Genomic DNA, 25,492 nt, shown 5'->3' with positions numbered 1-25,492 from the left:
CATTGATTCCTGAGAGAGCTTCTTGCCAGTCCTGCACTGATGGTCTCTAGGAGAAAAGAAAAATGCAGCCTTTATAAAAGGGTATTTGAGAATAATTATATTTGTAGCCTTTATGGGGAGGGGGGAAGGTGATTGTGTTAGTACATGCTCACATAAAACAAGGTCATGAGGGTGGACTTGTGAAAGAATCTGAGTTGTTGTTGGGTATCTTAGTAGGGAGCATATCCTGCAAATTTATCCTACGTCTCTCTATTTTAAATTCCTTACTAAAGACCAGTGGTTATTCAGAGCCCTGTTTTTAGTACGTTCGTGTGATTTTACAAGAGAGACTCAGAGGCTGCCATTATCAGCAGTTAACTAATTAATGATATATACATCTCTCGAGCTATCCCTTAATGATATTAGCACAGACATCATTAATCGTGTACACTGAAAGCGCTGCTGTTGACTGATGTTCTGAAAGCATTTACACATTTGATCAAGAACTTGGTGATTATATTTAAAATTGCAGTGAGGGAGCTTCTGGGAAAATTACAGTCTTGCAGGCTTTTAAGAAGAAATTCAAATCCTCGTCACAGTATAACATAAAGCAGTGCAGTATCTTATCACAAATAGTGAGTGATCTTCCGTGGGGAGTAAAATCCACTTGGGTTTCCCACCTCCAACTGTAAACCAAAGGGAACCATGAGGGTTTTGCTGTATTAGAAACGTGGCAGAAATAAAATTGTCAACTAGCTGGATTTTTATAGCCTCGAAGAGAATATTGCCCATAATGCAGGAAAATAAAATCAAAATAATTTAAAAGTAGTGCTGACAATATCCTTTCAAAACTATTTTCTAAACTGGATTCTTATCAAACAGTGAGCAATACATATGCTCTGTAGATGGTACCTGAATAGAGATAAGGCCATAAATCATTGAGACTCTGCACTGAGCTCCTGAGCTGTTCAAGTGCTGTCCTCAGAGCAGTCTGAAGTGAATTCAACCCTGTATTTCCTGCAAAATCCTTTCATGCAGGTAAGGATTCTGTGATTTAACCTTTTAAATTGCTCTAGAGCCACATTAAGAATTTAACTTTCCCTTCAGCTAATGTCAGTTAAAGAACAATGCGCCTGGATCTGCTTCCAGTGAAACATTATTATCAATTATTTCTCTGCCACATTTTATTAAGGGAGTAAATTAATAATTATGATAAAGGTGAGCTGCATATATCTTTTTTTTTCTGTTCCGCCAGGCTGAAGTTTGTGCTATAAATGTCCATTTTAAAATGGTTCTGAAAATTTGCAATGTACATTAACCACCCTCTTTAAAGGAAGCCAGGGGTTCAGACTCACCAGGCTGAGACACTTTGCACACCTTTCCTGCCTTGCAGGAGTTCATTCCTCTCATAACCTGCCGGGGTGTGTGTGCTGCTGGCAGCATCACACTCCTCACAGAACAGCCCTGAATCCTGCTGGCAGGAGAAGAATATTTAATTCCCCTCATTTCCCCATTATTTTACCTTGTAATAATCTTTTTCAGTACCATGTAGGATAAAAATTATATTAAAAGGGCTCTATTTTACCTCAGTGGGCAGCTGCCACCTCTGCAGTGGTGTCTGTGGCACCTGTAGCTGGGCACATGGGGAGTCTTCCCAGAGGGACATGGAGATGCTGAGGGGGAAAAAAGGTTGTATCTCAGGGGGTAGAGCTGGCTTTGACAAGTCAGTCTCAGACCCGGATCCAGACCTTTGCCCAAATTACATCTGGGTTTCTTTTTTTTTTCATATGTCTCCTGAGAAGTGGAGACTGGTCACAGACAAAAATCAAGCTTCTCCAAAAATAAAGTGTGTTTGCAACTTGGATTCCAGTTTGAGCCTTGCTGTCACTGCAAATGTGCTGAATGATCTCCTTATGCTGTCTACACACAGCACATATGTTTGAAATAAAAATTAAAATGGAAAAGCTCTTATAAATGTCATCTGAGTTTCCAGAGACCAGCATTAAACTCTAAAGCCTGGGTGCTAGTTCTGCCTTTGGCCCAATGGAAATTTGTTCTGATAATTGATTATCCCCCAGAAAACAATTGCTGCTGACAGAGCAGTGGGGACACCCTCCTCTTTATTTTTATGTTAATGAAATGTGAGTATTTATAGAATTTGTTCCATCCCCATGAGAGCAGCCTAAATAAGCCACTGCACCTTTGGTGATCCTAGTGTGAGGTTCCAGGAGCAGAGGTAGGGATGACATTTTTCCCAAGCTATCGCAGCTCCAGGCCCTCCTTTGCTGTTTAAAGGTGAAAGCTCTGCCCTGCCAGAAATTCCCTCCTTTGGAGAGCAGTGAAAGCAGAGATTCAGCACATCCTGATCCATGGGTGTCTCATCCTGACTCAATTGCCTGACCAAATTCCAGAAACTCCAGTTAGAGATACCCTGAGCACCTTTTTACATCTTCCATGCCAGGTTCTGTTTTGTCTCATGGCCTTCTTGAAGTTGCTGCCCGTTGCTGAGGTGATGGATGTTGTCCTCCAGCCTCTTGGTTCTGCTATCCAAGGAGACAAGGGAGGCTTGTCTGTAGTTTGCATGTCAATGCAAGTTGGAAATAACATCTAGGAAGGAGTCTTGAGATTAAAAACCCTATAGAAATGTGAGATTCTCTTGCTGGAATGATTAATTCCATGGTTGAAGGTTGTAACAGCTCCTTGAAGGCTGCAAAAATAAGGCCAATGGGTCACCTTGAAATAATGCAGAATCTTTGCTGTTCTGCATCTGGTTGGAACGACTTCAATAGGTGGGTTTTTAAGGAAATGTATTTTAAAACAAAAACACTTTGGTTTTTTATGGTTTTTTCAAACGTGTGCAGGACTGTATCACGTCAGAGTGATGGATCACGAGCATCTCACGTTCTGTTCCATGCCAGTGATCTTACACAGTAGGCAATCCACAGGTAATCTGTCATATTCAGGAAAAACAAAATGCAGGCCATGCAGATACCCCCAAAGGTTACAGAGTTGCTCAGAATTCACTTCAGTGATAGTAAGACACAGCGTAAAAGGTCCCACTGGAGGTGCCAGCGTGTAGAGGACACGATGCTGGAACCCGCTGGAGCCAGAAAACCCAGCCAGTCCTGGAGGGAGCTCTGCCAGCAGAAGTTGGCCAGTGTGAGCAGGGCTTTGAACACTGCAGTTTATTTGATTGCACTGAATTTTTATTCTTTGTGCGCCCTCAGCTTGAAGGCAGAGCTGGGGGGAGAGAGGAATTGATTTTTTTGAAGGATTTGGTTGCTGACCAGTGTGACATGCCCCACATTGGTCCCTGGCTCTGACCAGAGCTCCTGGCTCTTGGAGATTTAGTGCCTGCTAGATTGATGTCAGGCTGGTGTAATCTGGAACTTAATAGCCAAGGTTATCAAATTGCAGCGCTCGAATACCTAAACTCTTAAATATCTAGAAGGTATTTAACAGGCCATTAAATATTTTATTGACAAGATTCATCTATATTTGCTGTTTTCAGCCCCCTCATTAGCAATGCTTGTGCATGATACTGCCAGGTGCAGTAAATCCCACCTCTCTGTGCCCGGTGTAAATCAATCAAGTCAGTGACAGCGTTTACTGGGACTCTTTCCTTGCGGAATTTGCCAGGATAATTCACTCCCCGTCGGGGAGGAAGGTCAGTGGCAGGATCACAGCCTCACCGAGCTCCATCAGTGCAGTGAGAGCTTTCTTGAAAGTACATGTGTTTTTGGAGGGAGCTTTGTGTAGGGGAGGAGGAGGGTGCTGGGGACTGGTTTTCTTTCATAACCTGTCACTGCTGTAGTGAAGAGCTGTAGGAAAAGGCAGCACAGCCCATCACTGGGATCTCTGAGCTCCAAGCGCCATCGTGTGTTGGAGATGGTGTGGGAAGGCAGGGAAGGCTGCCTTCCGCTTCCATAGTCATATTTTTCCTTCAGAGACTTTAGTGTTAGAGAGACCTTCGTGCACATCTAAAATGTTTTTACCACCAAACTCATTTCAGCCGAAATGAAGTGCAGCTGTCCTGATCAGGTGCTTACGTGGGAGTTCTGCTCTTGAAAGAGTGAAGTTGAAATGAGTCCTGTGACCTGAACCCTGTCATTCGTGTCCCACGTTCGTTGAAAAAGCAGAAGACCCTGGCAGGTTTCCAGTTGATCTACCCTCTTTTCTCCTCTTTCTGCCTCTTGCATCTGCCACGCATTTGCTTTCCTCTGGTCTCTGGTGATGCCCCGAGTAGCCCATCCGTGCATCTACAACCTGTCACCTCCGTGTTTATCCCGCAGCTCGTGCACTCATTGATTTGTATTCAGCCGGGGCTGATCCAATGTGCTTCTCTTTCAGCCTACATGAAACGGCGACACAGCTCTGTCAGCGACAGTCAGTCCTGCGAGTCCTCATCCGCTGGAATCGACTACAGCCAGGGGGCCAGCCCACAGCCCCAGCACCAGCTCAAGAAGCCCCGGGTGGTGCTGGCACCAGAGGAGAAAGAAGCTCTGAAACGAGCCTACCAGCAAAAGCCATACCCATCACCAAAAACCATTGAGGAACTCGCTACGCAGCTCAACTTGAAAACCAGCACCGTGATCAACTGGTTCCACAATTACAGGTATGTGATCTCCCGGGAGCCCTGCTCCTCAGGGATTTGTTGGGTTTGCTTTGGCAGGGTGCTGCTCTGCTTCAGCAGACTGTGTCTGCTTCCGCCAGCGCCAGGGGGTTGTATAAGATGAACGGTTTCGACAGCAGGGAGGTTCTGACTAACGTAGTGCTAATGCTCCAGACTAATTTTAAGTCATCCCTGAGGAGCAGCAATATTCACATATTGATGTAAGTAGTGCTTTTAAACAGAAAGTCTTGCTTTTGGGGTGGGCGTGGATGTAGAGATGTCCACTGATGAATATTTATAAACCCACTGCAGGAGGCAAGGCTGCTCTCTGACTCACACAGGCACACTCACACGTGTAGGGGGGTGTTGTGGGTGTTATCCCTGGGTCACTGGGTGGGGGGTACTTGGAAGTGTCTGGATGGCATCAGAATTGTCCTGCTTTCATTGTGTTGTTTTCCTGCATGAGAGCAAAAAAGAGGATTTTCTTTTAGGGCTTGAGCCACTGAGAGCTCTGAAAATAGGCACAGTGTGGTTTTGGGAAGCTCTGTAGAGTCATGAGGGACAGAGAACTGATAACCCTGAAATCAGATGTGGCCACAGAGAGGGACTTCTTACAAGTGACAGGACAGGGGGGAAGTGGCTTTAAACTGACAGAGGGCAGTGTTAGATGGGATATTGGGAAGAAATTCTTCCCTGTGAGGGTGGTGAGGCCCTGGCACAGGTTGCCCAGAGGACCTGTGGCTGCCCCATCCCTGGAAGTGTCCAAGGCCAGGTTGGATGGGGCTTGGAGCAACCTGGGCTAGTGGAAGGTGTTCCCACCTGTGGCAGAGGGGTGGAATGAGATGGTGTTTAATGTCCCTCCCATCCCAAACCATGATCTGTAATTCTATGATTTATTTCACTGTTGTGATTTAATCATTGAACTCCACTAAAATGAAATAAGATGTTGATCTGTTCAGTTCCTTTCTCGCTTGAGAGGGAACCTTCTCTACCTTCAAACCACTGAAGTAGGTTTTGGCCTAGAGACAGCAATAAAAAGAAACAACACTGGAATAGCATATAAGAATTATAAGGATTTGAATAAACATATTATCAACTGTGCTTGGGATTGGGAATCTTAATTAGTGCAGCAGACTTTTCTCCAAGATATTTGTGCTAATGAATATTGAACAGGTACAGTTAAGCTACCAGATTTAATACTATTCTGCTCCTTCAGTCGGAGCCAGCAATGTTCCTAATTAGTCCAGACTGCTAAACTTGTTTGTTTTTAGAAACTGCTAACATTTCAAGGGTATTTTTCACTGTGGCCCTTCTCATCTTTTACCAGGGAAGTTGCTGAAGCAGAAGCAACAGAGTTTAATGAGATATGTTAGAAATACTATGCACAACAGTTAAATAATGTTTATAGTAAACTATACAAAATTTAAAAATTATAACCAAGAAATAATCACATTTACACTGAGTTTCCCTGCCTTGAACTCAGTGCAGACACAGCCTGTTCTGCCACTCAGAGTTCTCCAAACACAGGCCTCTTCCAGTTCCCACTTCCAGGCAATTATACACAAGTTGGAGGAATGCCTGTGAAAATACGTTCCCTTTGACCTGACGGCAAGATGTGCTGTTCTCACTTAGGCAGACGAGCACAGAGCACTGGTGGCACGTGTCACCTCCCTCGTTACCAGGGGCTGCCCTGCCCGGGAACGCCTGACAGGCCCCGACTGACGGCGTGCTCGGCCACACCGAGCTGCACGGCCACGGAGGGGAGGTGCTGACAGCTGTACACAAAATAAAAACACCTCTAAACAAGGTGCTGTGGGCTGCTGGGCAGCACAAACCCGGCTGCTGAGCGATCTGGACCTGCTCCCAGATGTGCTGCTGAGGCTCCAGGACTTTTAAGAGCTCCTTCAAGCCTGTTCAGAGCCTTGGGTGCTCTGAGCAGTTGGCATCACTGAAAAATCAAAACACATCCCTCTTCTTTTCCTCTGTACAGTAACTTTCTTAGTTTTCATGGATGGAGTACTCTTAAATAATTTGTAGGACGCTGCAGAAGAGGTACAGGTTTTATGTTCTGCAAGGGGAGCAGGGTCTGACTGTTCTGCAGCTCATGTGTTGTAAGAAATGGGTGATCTTCCCCCTGTTCATCTTCTCCAGGCCACACTTAAATTTATTTATCTCTTGTATACTCTCCCTCAGCCATTTCTTTTCCAAACTGAAGAGTTTTCATGCAGAAGCAGTTCCACATCTTAAGCCATCTGCTAAATTCTTTAATAATAATTTTTACTTAAAGTAACTTCAGATAAGGCAGGGCACAGATTTGGACAGGTTTGTCTTCCTGTCTCATGAGAATCTTGTTGCAGTGATGCTTTTCCTTTCAGATTCAACCCAAATCTCACTTTTCCAAAGGTGGTTGATGCAGCAAGATCTACCTTCATATCCTCCAGGTGGAAAGTCAGCATTAGTATTTATTTTCTGCAGCAACAAGAAACTTAAAAAAAAATCCTCAGCAGGCAAAGAAATCATTCACTTCAGAATATAAATAGGTATAAAGGATTTTGATATGTCTGTGAACTTTCCAAGTCTGTGGCTTTGCACCCTACCAGTCACGTAGCTCTCAAAATATTAAATAAATATCCCTTACTTTGCATTAGTGAAGCACATACAGGACACACGAGAGTTTGAGGCTCTGTTGTCTTAAAAACATCACAAAATAGTAGGAGGTAGGAATTTCTCTCCCACTTCACCTGTGGAAACTGGCACATAAACTCAGTAGGGTCACAGAGATGATACTACAGGCCCATCAGGAATTAAACCAGACTTTCTGGAATTGTAATCTAGCGCTCTTGGATCCCAAATTCTGAGCACATTTTTCAATGAACTCCGTGTTGTGCTTGCTTTGATGTTGTGTGAAGGCATGTCCAGGGAACTGCAGCAAACACCCCAGGAGATGGCTGACGTTTTGAGTTACACTGATAAATGCCAACAGGGTGTGTGGATGTCGAGGCCAACACCTTCCACCAACAGGAATGCCCTCTGGAATTTTCTAGCTGCTGTCACCAGTTCTTCTTTACCATAGGGATTTAATTACTATGTTAATCAGGAGCCAGACTAGATTCCAGAAGCAATATATTGGGTGTGAATTCCGGGGATTTCCCCAGACATGGAACTGATGTTTGGTCAGATACTGGGTGAGGATGTCAGCATTCAGTACCTGCTGGAGCAGAGGTATTTTAAATGCCATGCAGGCACAAAGCTCTTATCATTTTCCTCTCCTGACTTGGGGAATGTTACAGAAGCAGCGTGTTCTGGATCAATGTCCATGCAGGGAGATTACAGGCACAAAGAGAGCCTGATAATCGATGTTGCAGGATGCATGCAGTTAATGGTAATGGAAAATTAATGTTAGCACCTGTGGTCTTCTGTTAGGTGAGTAATATTCTCCCAGGGAAAATTACAGACCCCCTAAATCCTTCAAAAGTGTGGAGTCAGCAATACTGCTGAAATACTCAGTTGCATTTCAAATAAGTCGATAATATCATTAGTTTCAAAAGCTGTATTCAGATGGTGTTCTGCATTTGGCCTAATGTTTTTCCATTGTGTGCTGTCTTCCATAGCACGTTTAAGGAAAAATGGAAAATCCATACAGCTGTCAGTGTTGGGACAGCATTTCACTACAAGCCCCGTAGCAGTTCCCCATGGCTGAAACCCAAAAGTGTTGTCTTCACTCTTAAAGAGAAAGTTTTGCTAAACCTTCCCTGCACCTGTGGTCTCATCCCTGGCCCCGGGTCACTGAAGCTCCCTCTTGGTTACAGATTAGGACCTGAATGATGTTCATCACCTCTCCCACAGATGGAGCAGGACAGAGAAAGGGTTAGCCCAGACCCTAAGGCTTTTTCATAAACTGTTCCCTACTTGTGAGGAATTTGAGAGCTCCTAAACAGAGAAGATGAGGGAGGAAAGACCAAGTTAAATGGCAAGGTGCTGTATTTGGGGTATTCTTGCACCTCTCAAGTAGTAGGAAGAGCAAGGTGGCACACTGGACAACTTTATCCACACATGGAGTGCATTCATTCCCATGAAATGCGCTGCCTGGCTTGTCACTATTCATGTTATGAAATTGATTTTTTAAATAAAAAATGAGGCAGAAATCAGACTAGCTCATAGACTGGCAACCTGTAAAAAGCCAGGGCTTCCCCACAGCACTTTCACCACAACTGACTTGGTTTCATCCTCGTTTCTCCTTGCTGCCCAGGAGAACACCAAGGGGTTTATCCAGAATTTTTCCTGGTTTATTTTTTGTTTAGGCACACTGGCTCATTTCTAGAAAAGCTCTGAGTTGGTTCGTATTTACAAGGCATTTTCTTCTGGATCTCCTAGAAATGCATTTATTTTCTTTATGAAAAATATGGGTACATTTCCCACCAGGGAAGTGGCAGAGTCACCATCCCTGGAAGTGCTCCAAAAACCGATCAGTGTGGCGATACGATTTAGCGGGCATGGTGGTACTTGGGTAAGGTTGGACTCAATGATCTTGGAAGTCTTCTCCAGCCTTAATGATTCCGTGAATTCCATGAGAGGGCATTTTGAGCGGCATCTCTGGTGTAGGTGAGCGGCTCCGCGTGGCCTGGCAGACTCACATCCCTCTCCCCTGTCTCGCAGGTCTCGCATCCGCCGGGAGCTGTTCATCGAGGAGATCCAAGCCGGGAGCCAGAGCCAGGCTGGGTCGAGCGACTCTCCTTCGGCCAGGAGCAGCAGGGCGGCTCACAGCTCCGAGGGGGACAGCTGCGACGGCGTGGACGCGGAAGGCCCTCCCGAGGGGAAGCCGAGTGGCCCGGAGGCGGATGAGTACAGCAATGCAACCGCAAAGTCTCAGGGAGGGCCCGCCGAGCCGGCTTTCGAGGCGGGGGAAGAGGCACTGCAAGGCGCCAGGTCTTCGGAGAAAGCGGAGCCGTTCCAGGCCGAGAGCCTGGAGGACACCGATGACGAGGGCCGGCTCAGAGCACCGCGCCAGAGCTCCCCGCCGGCACCGCAGCGCCCGGGAGAAGCTCTGGAGACACTGCCAAACTCTGCCACGGAAGGGGATGCCTCTACCTCAGCTGCCTCCACCTCAGTCCTTACGGGGGAGAGCTCCTACAAGTCAAAAGAAAGTTCGGAGAAAACCTCCAGTGTGCCAAGTACGAGCTCGACGCCGGCCGCAGGCTCGCAGAAAGCCAACTCTCTCCAGAGCTTGTTCGGCTTCTCGGAGGCGGCGAGCTCCAGGAACACGCGAGACAGCTCCTTGAGGAAAAAGAAAGCGGCCAACTTGAACAACATCATCCACCGCTTGGAGAAGGCTGCGAGTCGGGAAGAGGCCGTCGAGTGGGAGTTTTGAGATTAAACTGGCCCAACTCGGGAGAGCTGGGAAGTCAAACTGGACCTCTACTGGTTTTATTGTGTTCGCACTTAACCGCCCTGCGGGCCACAGGGCAAAAACGCCATAGGCCAAGGTGCATATAGAAATCAAAAAGGAGCGTTAAGCCCAATTTATGTTTGTGTTTTCGAGGAAGAAAACTGAAATGTGTAGTCGAGCTTTTTTGTACCCTGAAGTGTTTTTATTATTGCCCTAAGTGATTTCCACAATTTCTGGAATAACTCATACAGCTTTGCCTTGTGCCCTCCTCTTTGGTGTGGGGCTTTAAAAAAATGAAAAACGGAAAAAGAAAAGGAAAAAAAAACCTAAAAAGAAAAAAAAAACTTTAAAAAAAAAATCAAACCCACATATTAAAAGGGGGCTTTTTATCTGCCATCTAATGGCTACAGAGCGATAATACACTATTATCTTCTTAAACCAGGAAAAAAGGGGAGATTTTTCAAAAAAAAGAAAAAAAAAGAAAGTTTTTTGTAGCTGTTCAGTTGCCACTAAGAGATTGCACAGTCAACCGACTCTAAACACACTAGTTTGGATTCCTACATATTTTCAAGAAAAGAAAAGAATCTTGTTGTTTGAAACTTTGAATTAAAAAAAAAACACATTTACTCCACATATTTTTTAACAAAACAAAAAAAAAAGTCACATCAGGAAAATATCTTAATTTGTGGTAGCTGACTTAGTGTTTTCTTGTAAGTGAAATAGAATATTGACACGTAGTGCACATTGTTTCATAGCTTTAACTGATTCTGGTCTTTTGCAGCCCAGAATTTGTTTAATACACTCCATTTTAGGCCAAATCAGGACAAAAAAAAAAAAATCTGAATCTAGGTATTTTATAATCTGCTTTTTAACCTCTAACCACAGAGCACGCTGATCAGACCTCATATCTAGGAGGTTTAGGAGACAACTTAGAAACAGCATGTACTTGATCATTTCACTTGGTTCATAGTGTACAGGATTTCCTCTCAGCAAAGACAGATCGCTCCAAAAACGTTGGCCAGTAACATTTCAGCCGCTACTTCGGGGGCGTAGTCCGTATCCCGAATATTCAGCTTGCCTGGAATCGATGGAAAAGCAGTTCACGTGTCCGATTGCTGTCACACACCACTAAGAGGGACTGGAGCTGCCGCAGATCCGGCCCTTTTCCTGCTGTTGGTGGCCATTTACTGACTCTCTTCCCACCACAAGCACTGATTTTAAATACGTTTTAGTTGTGGGAAGCTTATTTTTTTTGCGTGGATAAAGAGTACATGGCAATGACCAGACGGGCTCTTACCAGGATGGAAGCAGCCCAGACTCCAAACCAAAACCTTCGTGCTCTCGAGTCCCAGTCCAGCCCGTTCTGCCCTGCAGAAATACAGCCTTTTTTTTTTTTTCCCATTATTTTATGCACAGGTTAGGGCTGATCAAAGTACAAATCAAATTCTAACTTGTCTCTAACTCCTCCTGTTGTCTATATGTATATGCGTGAGCATAGAGGTGCGTGGAAGGATGTGTGTGCGTGAGTGTGTGCGTGCAATTTTATACGTCTGTGTATTTTCTTACGTACTTGTGCACACATAGAGTGCATTACTGCCACCTTTTTTCAATAAGCTGTTTTATCAGTTATGGCTTCTACAAGTTTGCTAATTTAGACTCCTTTATTGCCATATCTTTAAAACTAACAATAGATGATTTCGGAATATATATATATATATAAATATATATATATATAATTTTTTTTTGCTTATTTATAGGTGCTGTATTTTATTATCTGATTGTTAGGAAGGGATGAAAGGGGGCAAATATTCTTTAGAGGGATAGACTGCCGGCAGTATTGGGTATAATTTACAAGATGTAGTTGTCATACTGTATATTATTGATTGAAGACTTTTTTGACCGTATTGTGTATCATTGAACTTTTGTCTTAGGTCAGCATCTTTTTGATGACACTTTAATGGTGCATTCATTACTTCTTAAGTTTAATTAATATTACTTTTCTGATTTTGGGGGAGGGAGGGATGGGGAGAGGAGTTCCGACTTTAAAGGTATGTTCCCAATATTACACCTCAGTGTGCTTGTATTAATTCATTAGTAGGATTTTTGACTGTAAGATGTGAAACCACATTTCTTGCATGATGTTTTAGAACTTATGTATTTCATTTACAGTCTCTTAACAAGCGACAGCAGCACTTAGCGCAAGTTTTCACAAATTAAGAATCAGTACACTAAAATCCATCCTTTTCCATGATTAAGGAAAGAAGGCTCTAGGAGGCTGAAAGGCAGGGATTTATTTCCGATTTTCACTGCTAGCTGTTTCAGGATTCCTCCTTGGGTAATTGGGGACTTGTGATGCAAAACTAAAACTGAGAAGCGGAGAGAGCAGCTGCCCCTTTCTGTGATGAGCTGAGGAGACGATTGGTAGTGACAGACACCAGTGTGTGACAGCACGTGCTGGGAGCGGTTCCGCCTTCCCACCGGGAGGGCTGTCACTCCCTGGGAACAGCCAGCGAGGGGAGAACGGGGTGAAGCAAAGGGTTACCTCTCTGTACTTGTCCAGTGTCCTGGTTTGACTTCCAAAGCACAGCTCCATCGATAAATGCACGTCCTGGTAAAACACACATACCTTGAAACAAGTCACAACGAGCTGCGTCTTCAGCCAAGAACCAAACCTTCTGGCTGGGAGACGCAGATATTTTCTTATGTTCTTTATTATTATTTTTTTCTTTGTTGTTGTTTGGTTCAGGTTGGGGTTTTTTTAATTAATTCTAGGCAATACACTTGCCAGTCTGTTCCTACTGTCCTTGTCTGCTGATTTGAGATCCAGGTGCTGGATGCAGTCAAGTGGTTACTCTCGGCTTTCTCCATAGTGAGGGGTTTTTTTCTGTTTGATGATTTATTTTTGTTTTAATTATTTTTTGTTTTTAAATTAATATTCCCCAAACTGTTCTTGTGCCTGTGTCTATCTGATTGCATTCCATGATGCTTACTGAGAGCTCTGGCTGCACTGTACGACAGCAGAACTGTATTCACAGGTCGCACGCAAATGCAGCACTTAAGGTCAATCTCTCTTCTTAATAAGCAATACGTAAGTGCCTTGAAACATATCTTTTTTTTCCCCCCTGTTTATTTTTGGTTTGCTTTTCAGGTTTCCACCAGTTCTTTAGGATTCTTTAGCGTCTGCCCACTTTTTAATGCTGTAATGATTTTTAAAAAGCATATCTGTAGCTTGCCCTAGAGGAAATCTTCCTTTCATAACACTAACTGTTAATTCTAAGCTCCATTATTACATTTGAGTCATGTAATTTTGCTGGATAAAGACAGCATTCAGAAGTCAGAAGTCACTCCATCCTGCCAAGGGTCGTCATTGGGATCTATTATGAAATTAATCAAATAAAATGCTGTCAGTATTTCCTATATTTTTGGCACTTTATTAGTGGCTTAGCTCCTTTTGCTGTTTCATATGTAATGATCTGCGTTGAATGTGGATTAGCCTGCTGAGATGCTGCTGGGGTGACCTGGGCCTTGTTGCCTGGAGTCCCTGTGGGTTCCTTGGTGACCCCCTCGTTTAAGGGCAGGGGCAGACGAGCACCCTCAGATCGAGCTCGTGGAGTTTAAGTGATGCTCCCGGTTTTTCCCGGCGTTTAGCCAAGGTCACAGCTGCTTTTCTGTTGGAAAGTGGAATGGATTAGCTTGAACTACTGCTGAGATTCTCGGGTTGGACATGAGTTACCTGCTGGCTTTCCAAACTGGCCGAGCCCCCCCAGTGTAGAGACTGAACTTGCACCACAGGGTGTGAGCCGTAGTTGGGATCAGGTGCAGCACTTGGAACTCACACTCGGAGGAAAACGTGCATTGGAATAACTTCTTTTCTTAATTAAAAGGACAAAAAGTTGGAGGAGAAGAAATGCCAAAGAGTAGGACAGTGGCTGTCACCCCCTTGGGTCTCTGATTCCAGGGGAAGGGAATGTGTGACGTGGGGCAGACGCTGCCGACGTTTCTTTTCCTGATGGATAAAAGCAAAGGCAGTTTTCAGAAAATCCATCGTGCCAGACTCTGTTTTTTCCTGGGGTTCTTTAAAAGCATTTTATTTTCTCTCTCTGTTCCATGCTCTTACTAACACCGTGCATGTAGGGCCAGGGCTGTTTTAACAGAAATACGTTTATATCACAGTTAAAATTGTCAGTTTTTCTTTCTGGGTGGTTAGGGAAGGAAAAAAGTATAGTGCTTTGTTTGCTAAAAGCCAGCAAAGAGTATCCCTTGGCAGAGGGGTCATGTAATGGGATTGTCAATATGCTTCCATTTTTGAGGATACAGATTTCAGAGAACAGGATTGCACATGTTTATTGGCAGAAATGCATTTAATTACAGTTTCTGTTGATGCCATAAAATTGGACCATTTTATTTACTCATCTGTAAAATGCCTATAGAAAGAACTACCCTTTAAAGGAACCTGTGTCAGTGCACTCTGCCCATATCATGAATTAGTGAGTTCTTTAGTAATAAACTCCTTGCTGTAATAGGAAAGATCTATATTGCAGCTGAAAAGAAAAAAAGTATGTGCCTTTCTCATTAGCTAAAAGATCTTTGCATTATTTTTATGTAACCTGTTGATATGGGAATGGTGTAGAGCAGGGGGGTCATGAGCACGACAGAATTCTATGCAATATTCTCTGATCCAATTACTTAAAACTTGCTATTTTTCAACCCTTTGTCAGGAGAAATAGTAAGTTAAGGAAGTGCATTGTTCTGGTGGTAGTTCAAACTACAAAGCTGATAAATTGACATAAAATAGGATTGAGGGAAATGTGACAAAATAATGTAATGAAATGGTGGAAAATGCTCACAGTGGTTGCAGTCCCCATTAGCACAGCTGCTGTCAGAAGTCTGTCATTTTTCATCTTAAAATTATTAATTTCAGGTATTCTTAAAGCTTATGTGAATAAAAATGCTCCTGGCAAAAACAGGACAGGTTAGAAATCCCCCCCCCCCAAAAAAAATCCCCATTTTGACCGTATATAAACTATGAGGACACATGAAAAAAAGTAATTGTGTTTGGACACTTTGCACTTGAATCCAAAATGGTTTATTTAAACTGGAACACCACAGTGATCTGGACCAGTGCCTTTAGCAGGGTTGCAAAGAGATCAGTAATCCTGGCTATTTGTCACAGACTGAAAGTCAAGTGGTGACATTTTTAACCTGCAGATGGAGGGCACTGTTTTTGCTTCATTTGTGTCTCTTAAATCCTCTCTTATTTCCTCTTCACCCAGTGGATTTTCTCTGTCTTAAGCCACGAGTGTGGTTGAGCTCCGAGCATTTCTTGGAGACTGTCCAGAAGCAGGAGGAGGAGAAGGAAAGTTGGTTCTTAGGTGGGGGCTGGATTTAACATTTCCTAAAACCAAATCAAGGCTTTCCCATGAGTGTGTGGCAGTTTTGGCCCTGATGTGACCAGCTGGTTATAGCCTCCTATCCCTAAATTTAGTTCCCATGGATAAAACATCAGCAAAGCAGGATCGAGTTGACTCCTGTGTTGTCCTGCTGCTTTCCCCTGTCACTTCCTGCTGCCCCACTGTGTGAACATCAACATTTTCTTCCTCTATGTTGCATATACAATCAACTTATTTTTTAAAAAATAGAGAATTTAAAAATTCTATACAAAGAAAATACTTCCCCCCCCCCAGCAGTTTAAAATCTGGTTTTAAATTGCGAGGAGAATCACTGGCTTGGGAAGCACGAGATCTGGGTTTGTTTTCTGGCTCAGCCTTCTTAGTTTGAAAAGGGATGTAGCAGTCCCTATCTCCTTCATTGAGCTCTAAAACATAGAAATGTAATTTCAGCAATTTGTTCTTCCCTCCCCATCTCTTTTATGGGATATATTGACTATGCCATATATAAAATATAGTTAATAATGAACTTTATAGCAAGAAAAGCCCTTTATGCCTTGCCTAGGGACTGATTTGTCCTACATGACCAGGTCATGGACTATACCCTACCCTATTAATATGCAAGGATAAAATGGTTTTATGCTCTGAACGTGAAATTTATCCTTTTGGAGAAGATTAGCGTTAGGCCTGTGCACTTAAGTTTTCAAAAAGCCTTAAAAACAGGTATGTGAGTGGTGCCATCTCTGTCCTCAGGGATGATTCCCCCCAGCCAAGCAGTACTGTGGCATATTTAATAGAAGTTATTAGTTATAAGGTCATTTTCCAGTTGAAGAAAGTCGTTCATTGAACTTCATTAGCGAGCCCATCACCCTCTGGTACAATCCAAGACCTGCTTTTCCCAAGACCTGGGCGCTCCATGTCTATCCCAAAATCCTTGCCTGTCTATGAAGTCTGTGTTTCTACAGTTACTTTATTAATGAAACAAAAACCTAATGGGATTCCCGGGCTTGATTTTCACTGCTATTAACAAACATGTTCTGGCACTAAAGTGCATTAAAAGGAAATGCCTCCTTTTAAAAAATTAATAAGATTATTCTATTTTTCCTTGTCCAGCTCTTCTGTAAAGGACAGTTCTGCCATTTTTCAAGCTGGCTTTACTCACAGTGATGTGAGGAGATTTTAGCCGCAGTTCTGTAGGTTTCTTATTATTAAAACTGTTGGTTTCATCGTATCATTTCAGTTTCTTTAGATTTTGAACCAGCTGAGTTCAGAGAGCAACTGAATCCTCAACCACAACAAAATAGTGCAGGAAACAGTTCAGCAAAAGTAGATGCCCCTGTGATGTCACGTCTTGGACTTTCTGTTTGAATTTTAGAGATACTTGTGCTTCGAAGTACAATCTTCATCCAAAGATCCTTGGAAATGGACAGACATGCCAGGAATTTCCTGCTGTTGTGGTGCCATACCTGCTTTTTTGCATAGTTACTGTGTAATTCTGGTAGTGTCATGGCAGCACAGCCTCTCTGTTGATAGCAAGAATAATGGCACAAGTTGAATTCTCTTCTGTCTATGCGGGTAATTAATATGCATTTTTAGGAATTGTTAAGTGTGTCTGTGTACATCATTCCAGTATGGAAAAGCCCCTCTGTGTATTTAGTATTTGTGTGCTTGGTCTTAATGGTGCAGTTAGAATTGCTACAGCCAAATTTGTGAAATCATTTGGGACGCAGGTGAGCGAGGGCTTAAAACCAATATGTATTTTAATGGGTGGAGATGCCATTTCCCACTTGTCAGATCCATTCCCTGTTGCAAAGAGGGGATTAGTCATGGGAGAGACTGGGCTGTTGGAGATACACGGGTTTAGCTAATGAGGACAGGGGAGATCATGTTCAGAATACATAAAAATGATCCCAGGGGTCTGAGATGTGCAAGAGTCAAACCTCACCTGCAACATCCTGTGATAATTACTCTTTAGGTTTGGCTCCTGCAGGAAGTTAATATGCCAGATATTTGCACACTTACAGTGTACTCTCCTATATCTGTGTACAGCAGGAAAGTGGACAGTAAAAACATATTTAAAACAATTACAAAACCATCTGATTAAGTAAATTAAAACCAAGTATCGAATTCAAGCAGTTCAGGCTTGCTCTCCCTAAGCTGAAAATTTAAGTATTCTTTGGAATGAGATAAAAAAGCTCTGTTAGGCAGCTCCTCTTGGAAGGCAAGTGTCTGTGCTTTCAGGAGAATAAATAAAACCTGGCACTTGACTTGCTCTGAAGTACAATCTTGTCCCCAAGTAACTAGAAAAAAATACTTTCTACAATCAGTCTTTCAATCAGACTTCTCTGGCTTTTGTAGCTTATGTTGGACCCTTCGTGCTATTTTGATGTGTTATTTATATGTGGGTAAGTTATTTACTAGCTTTAAAAGTGTTTCCAAAGTACCTGGTTACCTCTGGATGCTGGTACAGGTGATACAGGGAGTACTTGAGCATCTGGTTCAGAAAGGAGCCGTGTGGGGAATAAGCAAGGTCACATCTGTATCATACTTTTCCTTTTCCTTGATCAGGGCTTCCATTTCCTTCTCACTTTCTCCATCTAGAGATGGAGACCATGGATTGTTTCTTTTTTTCTGTGGGGGAAAGATTTTAGTTAAGCTTGAAATTCTTTTATTTTCACTCAGAAGGCATATCATCCAAATCCTGTACGCTGCCCATTTCCCATTTTTTTAGGGTTTTGCTACTTTCCTGAAATTTACTATTTAACAAGCTTTCTCTGCTTGGAAAGCTATGTGCCTTATTTCCTAATCTCTTCATGGAGAATAATCTAAAGCACAGTGATCTGGATTGCAGCATTCCCAGCCGCTTTTCCCTTGGAGGGGAGCAAACACTGGTGGAGTCACACATCACCCCTTTGCTCACGAGCACTTCCCACACTGTGCTTGAGTCTTAGTGCAATAGAAACTCTGGTTCTGTGTCTGGAGGGTCGTGTCCTGCTGCCAACACAGCCAAGCACGAGCTCTGGTTTAGGAGAATTCAGGTTCCTGGGGGTAAAAAAAAAAAAATATCCATATCCCTGTGGGTTGGCTCCAGTGGGTCTCGGGGTAGGAATCAACCATCACCCAGCAGTGTTGATCTCGTCAGGCTCAGTCTCACCCCGTGTGCTCGTAGGTCTGTCAGCATCCCAGAAACACTCGTGGACATCAGCCACCCCAGTCCCATGTCCTTCAGTGCCATCATTCACAGCTGCTGTCCCCATTTCCACCCCCAGAGCCGTTTTTGCTCTGTGTTAGGCACTGTATAGTCATTCCAGTCTTAATTTGGTTCTGTCCAGAAGAGGCTTTCACCCACCAGCACCCTCAGCCCTTCCCAGCCCTTGTGTGTCCTTTTCCAAGCTCGCTCTCTCTATAGCATCATAAGATGAAATACATAAAGGTGGTTTGTAATTAGAAAACGATCTGATTTCCTATTTATGAGATTAATTTTAACAGTTGGTTGGGTTTTTTTGTTGAGGTTTGGTTTTTTTGTTTGATATAAACACAACAGGAGTATACATATCATTGGTTTGGGTTGGAAGGGACCTTAAAAATCATCTCATTCCAACCCCCTGCCATGGGCAGGGACACCTTCCACTAGACCAGGTTGTTATCCCCTAAATGGATGTTGGAGAAAGCTTGAGATATCCTAGAGATGGAGCAGGTGGTGTTGGCTCATAGTATCCATATCATTGTGCCCCTGTTGTGTTTTCTAGAGCAATCATTTTTTCTTTTAAGGAAAAAAAAAGTATTTTATCTAAATGCCTAATAAATAATATTATTTAAATAGCTTTTAAAATAATTTAGGACTGAGAACAAGAAGCCTCAGTTGTGAGAAAAGAGACTTAACGTATACAGAGAGAGAAAATACCCTGAGCCTCCTAGAGCCTCTACTGAGAAATTGCTGAAGATGCAGAGCCCCTGGTCAGAGCACATTGCGATTGTTCATTTAAAATGAGAGACTGGTTTCCTGTGATGTTCATCTTTGTTGGCATTTGTTTGACTTTCTGAATTCAGAGCTGATTTCCTTCTCGTTCAAAGTTGGTCAAGGAAAAAAAAAAACAAAACCACAAAAAGGGAGAAAAATCACAGTTCACCTTGTGCAGCAGCGGCTTTTCCTGGCGTGAGCTCTGGAGATCCACGTCGTGCGTTGATCTGGGCCACAGAGGGGAGGTTCAGTTTTCTTGCAGCGTCGAGACAGGTTCAGACAGGCTTTCCCTGGCGAGGTAGCACTGGTGAGCAAGAGAAAAGCTGCAGAAGCCAGACTGCAACCCCGAATTTGGGGTGGGGGGAGCGTGTCCGCAGGAGGGACGGTCCGAGGGCTCCGGGAGCACTGACCCGGCCCCGCGGCACCACCTGGCGTGGGCAAAGCTGGAAGGTGCTGAGCCAGTTGCAGGGCACATCACTCACCACTTCTGTGGATTGGGAAGCAAATTTGCACTTTGCCTTTCGAGGGTGTCCCACTAAAAAAAACAAAAAACCATCCGATGAATTTCCCATTAAAAAACCATCCGATGAGTTTCCCCATAAGATTAAATAAGCCCTTGTGTAACTGTTGGATAAGCTCTGCCAAACAGAAGGTTGTTCCTCTCGGAATACTCTATGCACTTCTGTGGTGAAAAGTATTTTTTCCCGTTCCTTGCTGGAAACGCTGTGAGAATGTCACACGTAGGAATTTGGACGTCGATCCCAAAGCAGGTGGAGGCTGGGGAGGGGGGATGTTCTTTTTTTTTTTTTTTAATGGTTTCCCTCATGTCCCTTTTCATTTTTTTTTTTAATTAAAAAAATTAACTCTTTTGCATTTGTGCAATAACTACTTGCCATGAGAATGGGCAGACCTTGGAAATGCCCCGACTACTAACACAGCACAAGATGAACTCGAACAGAAAGTGGTGTACTTTTTCCTGAGAACTTTTTTTTTTTTAATAATAAGCTCAGTTTTTACCCCAGTGTATTGTGGTGTCTTACATTTTTAGCAGTATTTTATATTTTTTCTGTAACGCACTAAGTCTTAGATGTTTTTAGAGCTTGTTTGTTATATTCACAATCACAGATTTTAAAAAAAAAGGAAAAAAAAAAAGATCCTCACAAAGACCCAATTGACCAAAAAAAAAAAACCAACAAAAAAAAGTGTCTTTTTTTTTTTTTGTACAAGTAGCTTTGAGAAGCCCACATTGTGTTGCTGTGACTCATCTTTTGTAACATTTTATTTCTTGGTATTTGTTTAAACATAAAAAAGTAAGAGTTTATCTGGCTGGCAGTGCAGGGCAGCGCTCCCTCGTCAGCAGACGGCATTGTTTCTGTCTTTGTTTGGTTTAGCCATATAATGTTTGTTCTCAGCACTGTACAACGGTCCCTATATGATATGGAGAAGCAATATCACTGTATGAAACTCACACGATGTATTATTATTATTATTCACTAGCACCCTAGGTGTGATAATTGAAGTAAATATCTTTTATACAAACACAATTCCGCGTGGGCTTGTCTTTTATTGAGGTGGGACCTGAGTCCAAGCAGCAAACATTTACATTGTGGTTCTGGTTTGGTGATGTGCAGAGCTCAAGGGGGCTGGTTTGGTGGGATTTGTGTTTGGCCAGGGGAGGAAAATTTACTTTTTGTGTATCAGTTCCTACAAGGAGTGTGTGTGTATGTGTGTTCTCAATACCTTAAATATTGAAGTGTTAGATGTCCAAACTGCATCCTTTGTTCAGTGAAATCCAAGTGTGACAATTCCTGCTGCAGTCAGTGGGAGGTGGGCACCCAGCTTCCTACACAGAAATATGTATTTGGGGTTTGAGACTACAAAGGGGGACTGTTTTGAGCACTGTAACAATATATCAGCTGATTTTTAAAAATTGAATTCAATTATCTGAGGTCAGAAATGCTTTAGATTCAAAAATGAAAATGCAAAAGAATTTTCCCAGATATTTGGCTCTCACTGTTTATTTTTACAGATCCTTTACAGGAAAATAAATTCCTCCTCTAGTGCCTTAGATGTTGTTCCTATAAATATTCTCAGTATTTACAGAGTCAGGAATTTGAAGTTTGGTAAGGAACAGATGTTGTAATCCATCAGTGGGATTATATTTTTAAAACTGGTGGAATAAACTGCTGGCTTGGATGCTCTGGGTGTCAGGTAGAGCATGTGTGTGTGTTTGTCCTTACCTGTGTGCTCTGTTTTACCTGGCGTGCTTGTGTCTGGTTTTTTTGTGAATTAAAGGTTTTTGAATCATCTGTGATGGGTGCTTCCACATGATGGGAAGGTTCTGGGTTTAACACTTTTTTTTTCCCCTTCTTTTTAACAACTGGTCAGACTGTTCATTGCTATAAATGGCATTATCATGTATAATTCGACCCTAATTTTTTTAAATGTGATGCTAAAGCTACACCTTTAAAGCTATGACTGAGGTTGGTAATTTTTGTACTTGTAACCTGCACTTTTCTTTAGGTGGTATCGTCATGGAACTCCTAAAATCACACCTGTGGTCATAAGCAAGGGATGTGTTATACCTGTGAAAGCACAGACCTGGTATTGGGGGAAGCTGGAGAAGGGTCATTGTAACTCAGAATTTAGCATCTGGGATAAAACCAGGCTGTTCTGTCAAGCCTTACTCTCCAAAAGTTTATTTTTGGGAAAGTAGGAAGGCAACCCAAACCACCAGGGTGCATGTGAGAGGTCAGGAGCAGATACAGTCTCCCATGGAGGTAGCTGGATCTTTGTGATAGGTTCATTGGGGCAGCCCTTCAAAAGGGATGTTGAAAATCTCTTCTTTGGAAGAAGTTTTAAGCTGTGTGTTCCCACAGACCCTCGGTGGTCAGCACTGGGACGTACCTGTGTGCCACCACTGTTCCTGCTGGGACAGAGCTGCTGCTGGGGTTGGATGGGTGAGATTTGCATAAGGAAGCCTTACAGGGATTTGCTGGATTAATGGGAAAAGCCCTTGTTTGTTGGATCCTTGGGTGCAGGAGGAAGTTGGCACCTCAGTGCCACAGGTACTGGCCATGGTCCAGCTCCTGCCCCACCATCAGCCAGAGGCAGTTCTGTCTTTCAGTGGGAAGGGGGATATTTTTCCACATGGCATCATGTTCCCAGCAGGTAAGAAACTGTGAGTGGCTGACACAGTGCTTTTGGGCCCCAATTCTTTCCTGTTGGAAATGCTATCATTTTCTCCTAAGTATTTTTGTTTTAATGGAAGTGGTGAAGAAATTGTGTTCTTGCCAACAGAGGGCTTCAGAAAACATGATTTGATTACAGTAGAACATTTTATTTTCTTTTTGCTCCAAGCTATGGGAAACTGATAAGAAAATTCAAACTGTTTTCTTGAACTCTTCCTAGTTACCCATGTAATTATCTTAGAACCCTTGGAAATAATCCCTTCTTCTATGAAATCTCGATCCTTACAGGGTGAATTTATTAAGCAGCGCTGTGTTTCTTTGCTGAGGGCTGTTTATTTTGGAGTGGCTGGGCCAGGAGGAAAGGGAAGGAGAAATCCTTCAAACCTTCCCTTCCCAGCAGGCCCTGTAAAGGTGAAAAGAAAGGGAGAAGAGGAGGGGGGGGAGAAGAAATCTCGCCTGCGCCTCCTCTGCCAGCAGCTGGCAGAGAAACCGAGAGAGCTGGGTGGTGAGTGGGGCACCCATAGAGACATGGAGTGGTTTGGGTTGGAAGGGACCTTTAAAGGTCATGAAATCCAACCCCCTGCCGGGGCAGGGATGCCTTCCACTGGACCAGATTGCTCCAAGCCCCATCAAGCCTGGCCTTGAACGCTTCCAGGGATGGCACAGCCACAGCTGCTCTGGGCAACCTGTGCCAGGGCCTCCCCACCCTCATCATAAAAAAAACTTCTTCCTTAGATCTCATCTAAATTGTATTTCTTTTTTCAACTGATTTCTTTTAGTCAAAAACCATCATGCCTGGTCCCACCTCACTGCAGTTCAGTGGCTCCTTCTGCTCTTCCCCAAGGCCACCTTCCAAGCTGACCCTGAGGGCACTGACAGAAAGGGCTGCAGGGATCAGAGAAGGATGCTGATGCTGGGGCAAGAGGATTTTTCCCTGTGCAACCTCCCAGCCCTTTGTCACTTGGGCATATGAAGTCTCAGATGTTGCTCTCAGGGTGTTGGATATGAATCTGCTTTCTACTGTCCCCATTTCTCCCATCTTTTTGACAGCATCTTAAAGTACAACAGCAGGGTTGTTCTTGACTGGTGCCAGTCCCAGCCCTTCCTGTGTGGGACTGCACATCTTCTGCACCATCCCTGAAGGACATCACTGAAGTTCTTGATGTCTTTGCTTACAACCTCTGTATCTACAGGGAAACCTCACTGCTTCACTCCTGGAGCTTTTCCAGGGCTGGTATCTGTGCCTAAAGACCAGGTAGATTGTGCTAGAACTTGCAGATGGCTTTTAGAGATGTCATTACTCCTTTCTTTTCATCATCTCCTTGCTTTTTTCGCCCTTTCAGAAACCTTGCAGGAGGTCTGATCACAGAATGATCTCATGGCAGGTACAAGTAAACCAGGACAGCCCAATGGATACCCATAAGCAACTTTGCAGGCTGAGATGATTCCCAGATTCCAGGCATTTTGGCTACTCAGGTGCTCTTAGAGCTGACTGACCTGGAGATTTCTAGAGAAGTTGCTTTAAAATGTCCCAAAAGCCCAGTTCTTGTGTGACTTCTGTAGTGCTGGTGGGATCTCTAAAGCACTTGATTTCCAATATCTTTATTCACTCTTGGGAGATTCGTGGAAGAATGTGGTCCCTTAGGATGACAGTGATTTTTCATTGCCTTCTGTAAGGTGAGATGCACCTCAGGAGATGGCCCAGCTGGGCTTTTGCACCACAACCCACTCTTTGGCCTTTACTCTGAAGAGATTTGCACCTCAGATCCCAGGAGACAGGGCTCTGATGCCGTGTGGAGAAGAAACGTTCAATCATTCCCTGCCTCCTTGTCCTGTTTCTCAGCCTACTGACAGCTCAGTGGTGGCCCCAGGGGAAAGGCTTTGCATGAAGACAGATTGAGTGACTCCCATGTGCTCTGGGCTGTGCAGAGATGCTGTCCCTCACCATGAAAAGGTCAAGACAGAACTACAGCCATCGGGCTGTACAACACTGAAAGGCCTTGGACAACCTTCCTGTTGTGGGGAGGATTTTGGCTCAGATCTTTCTTCCTTGGCATCTTCATAGATCAAAAAGAGGGCAGAGAAAATCATCCTGTGCATCCAGGATGGACTCTGCAGCGTGTTGACCATGTCCCCCTCATCCCTTCAACCCCAAAGCACAGGGTCAAGTCATCTGCCTTTGATTCTCCTGGAAGGGCAGCAGGACTTTGGGCAATAACAGTCTTTTTCGGACTTCCTTAAAAGGTAAATGCCAAGTGTTTCAAGAGCCTGAAACTGTGCCTCAGTTTGTGTATAAACCTTGGGAGCTCTGGCACCAGGTAGAGCCGGAGGTAAGGCTTTGTTGGCTTGAAAAGCCTCCTGGGCAGCAATGCCAGGAAGTCTTGGCACTTATTTCTGCATGGGGAAGAACCGTGATTTCAACTTCCAAGTCACTGTCCACAGCAGCCCAGCCATTAACTGGAGCGGCCCAACGTGGGGAAAGGTGAACAAGCTGGAAAAATCAAAGGGCCCATGGTGGACTCTGCTTCCTGCTTCTTCTTTTGGCTTCTGCTCTTGCTTCTGGCACTCTCAGACACCCGTGTTTGTGTTGAGTGAGTCTCCAGCTTTGAGCCCTCATGCCAAGGTACTCCAAGGTTTAGTTATCTTACCATCATCTTCCTTCCAGTCAGTAAAATACACTTAAACCCTTTGAAGTAGTGGGTTTCAGTGCACTTCAGTTGACTTTTCAAAGAAAGCTCCCAGCGTGCCACATCACTTCTCGGCTTGTTTTCTTGGTTTTTTTACAGTTCATGTAAATTTGAGGAGGCCAGACAGTAATGGAGGGAGATTAAAAAGTTCCCACAAGGCAAATCAGGGTGTGAACTTGCAGAGCATCAGCTAATTTGCCATAACTGCCCATGTGTGTGCTCCTACCCTGATCCCTTCAGCAATACCACTTACCTCTCATTTCCTTCGGGCTCAGAGGATATACATGAG

At 43.7% G+C, this 25,492-nt stretch overlaps 1 protein-coding gene across 7 annotated transcripts in view; it reads left to right on the top strand.

Annotated features, from left to right (window-relative positions):
* The window catches only part of CUX1 (cut like homeobox 1), a 271,238-nt gene that overhangs the window by 230,069 nt on the left and 15,677 nt on the right, over window positions 1–25,492 (top strand). For 6 of the 7 annotated variants that reach the window (XM_027690775.1, XM_027690776.1, XM_027690779.1 and 3 more), the window contains 2 exons: window positions 4,330–4,594; window positions 9,248–19,870. The exons of the other annotated variant lie outside the window; for it this stretch is intronic. In XM_027690775.1, the coding sequence (XP_027546576.1) occupies window positions 4,330–4,594; window positions 9,248–9,959 (977 nt within the window). In that variant the 3' untranslated portion in view covers window positions 9,960–19,870. Of the gene's footprint in view, window positions 1–4,329; window positions 4,595–9,247; window positions 19,871–25,492 lie in introns of those variants that run through there. 7 annotated transcript variants of the gene reach the window in all.

This window comes from Neopelma chrysocephalum, unplaced genomic scaffold, assembly GCF_003984885.1.
Source record: "Neopelma chrysocephalum unplaced genomic scaffold, ASM398488v2 Primary Assembly neopelma1_82, whole genome shotgun sequence".
Lineage (NCBI taxonomy): Eukaryota > Metazoa > Chordata > Aves > Passeriformes > Pipridae > Neopelma > Neopelma chrysocephalum.
Note: the sequence above shows the minus strand (reverse complement) of the source record. Positions and strands in the feature narration are given on the sequence as shown.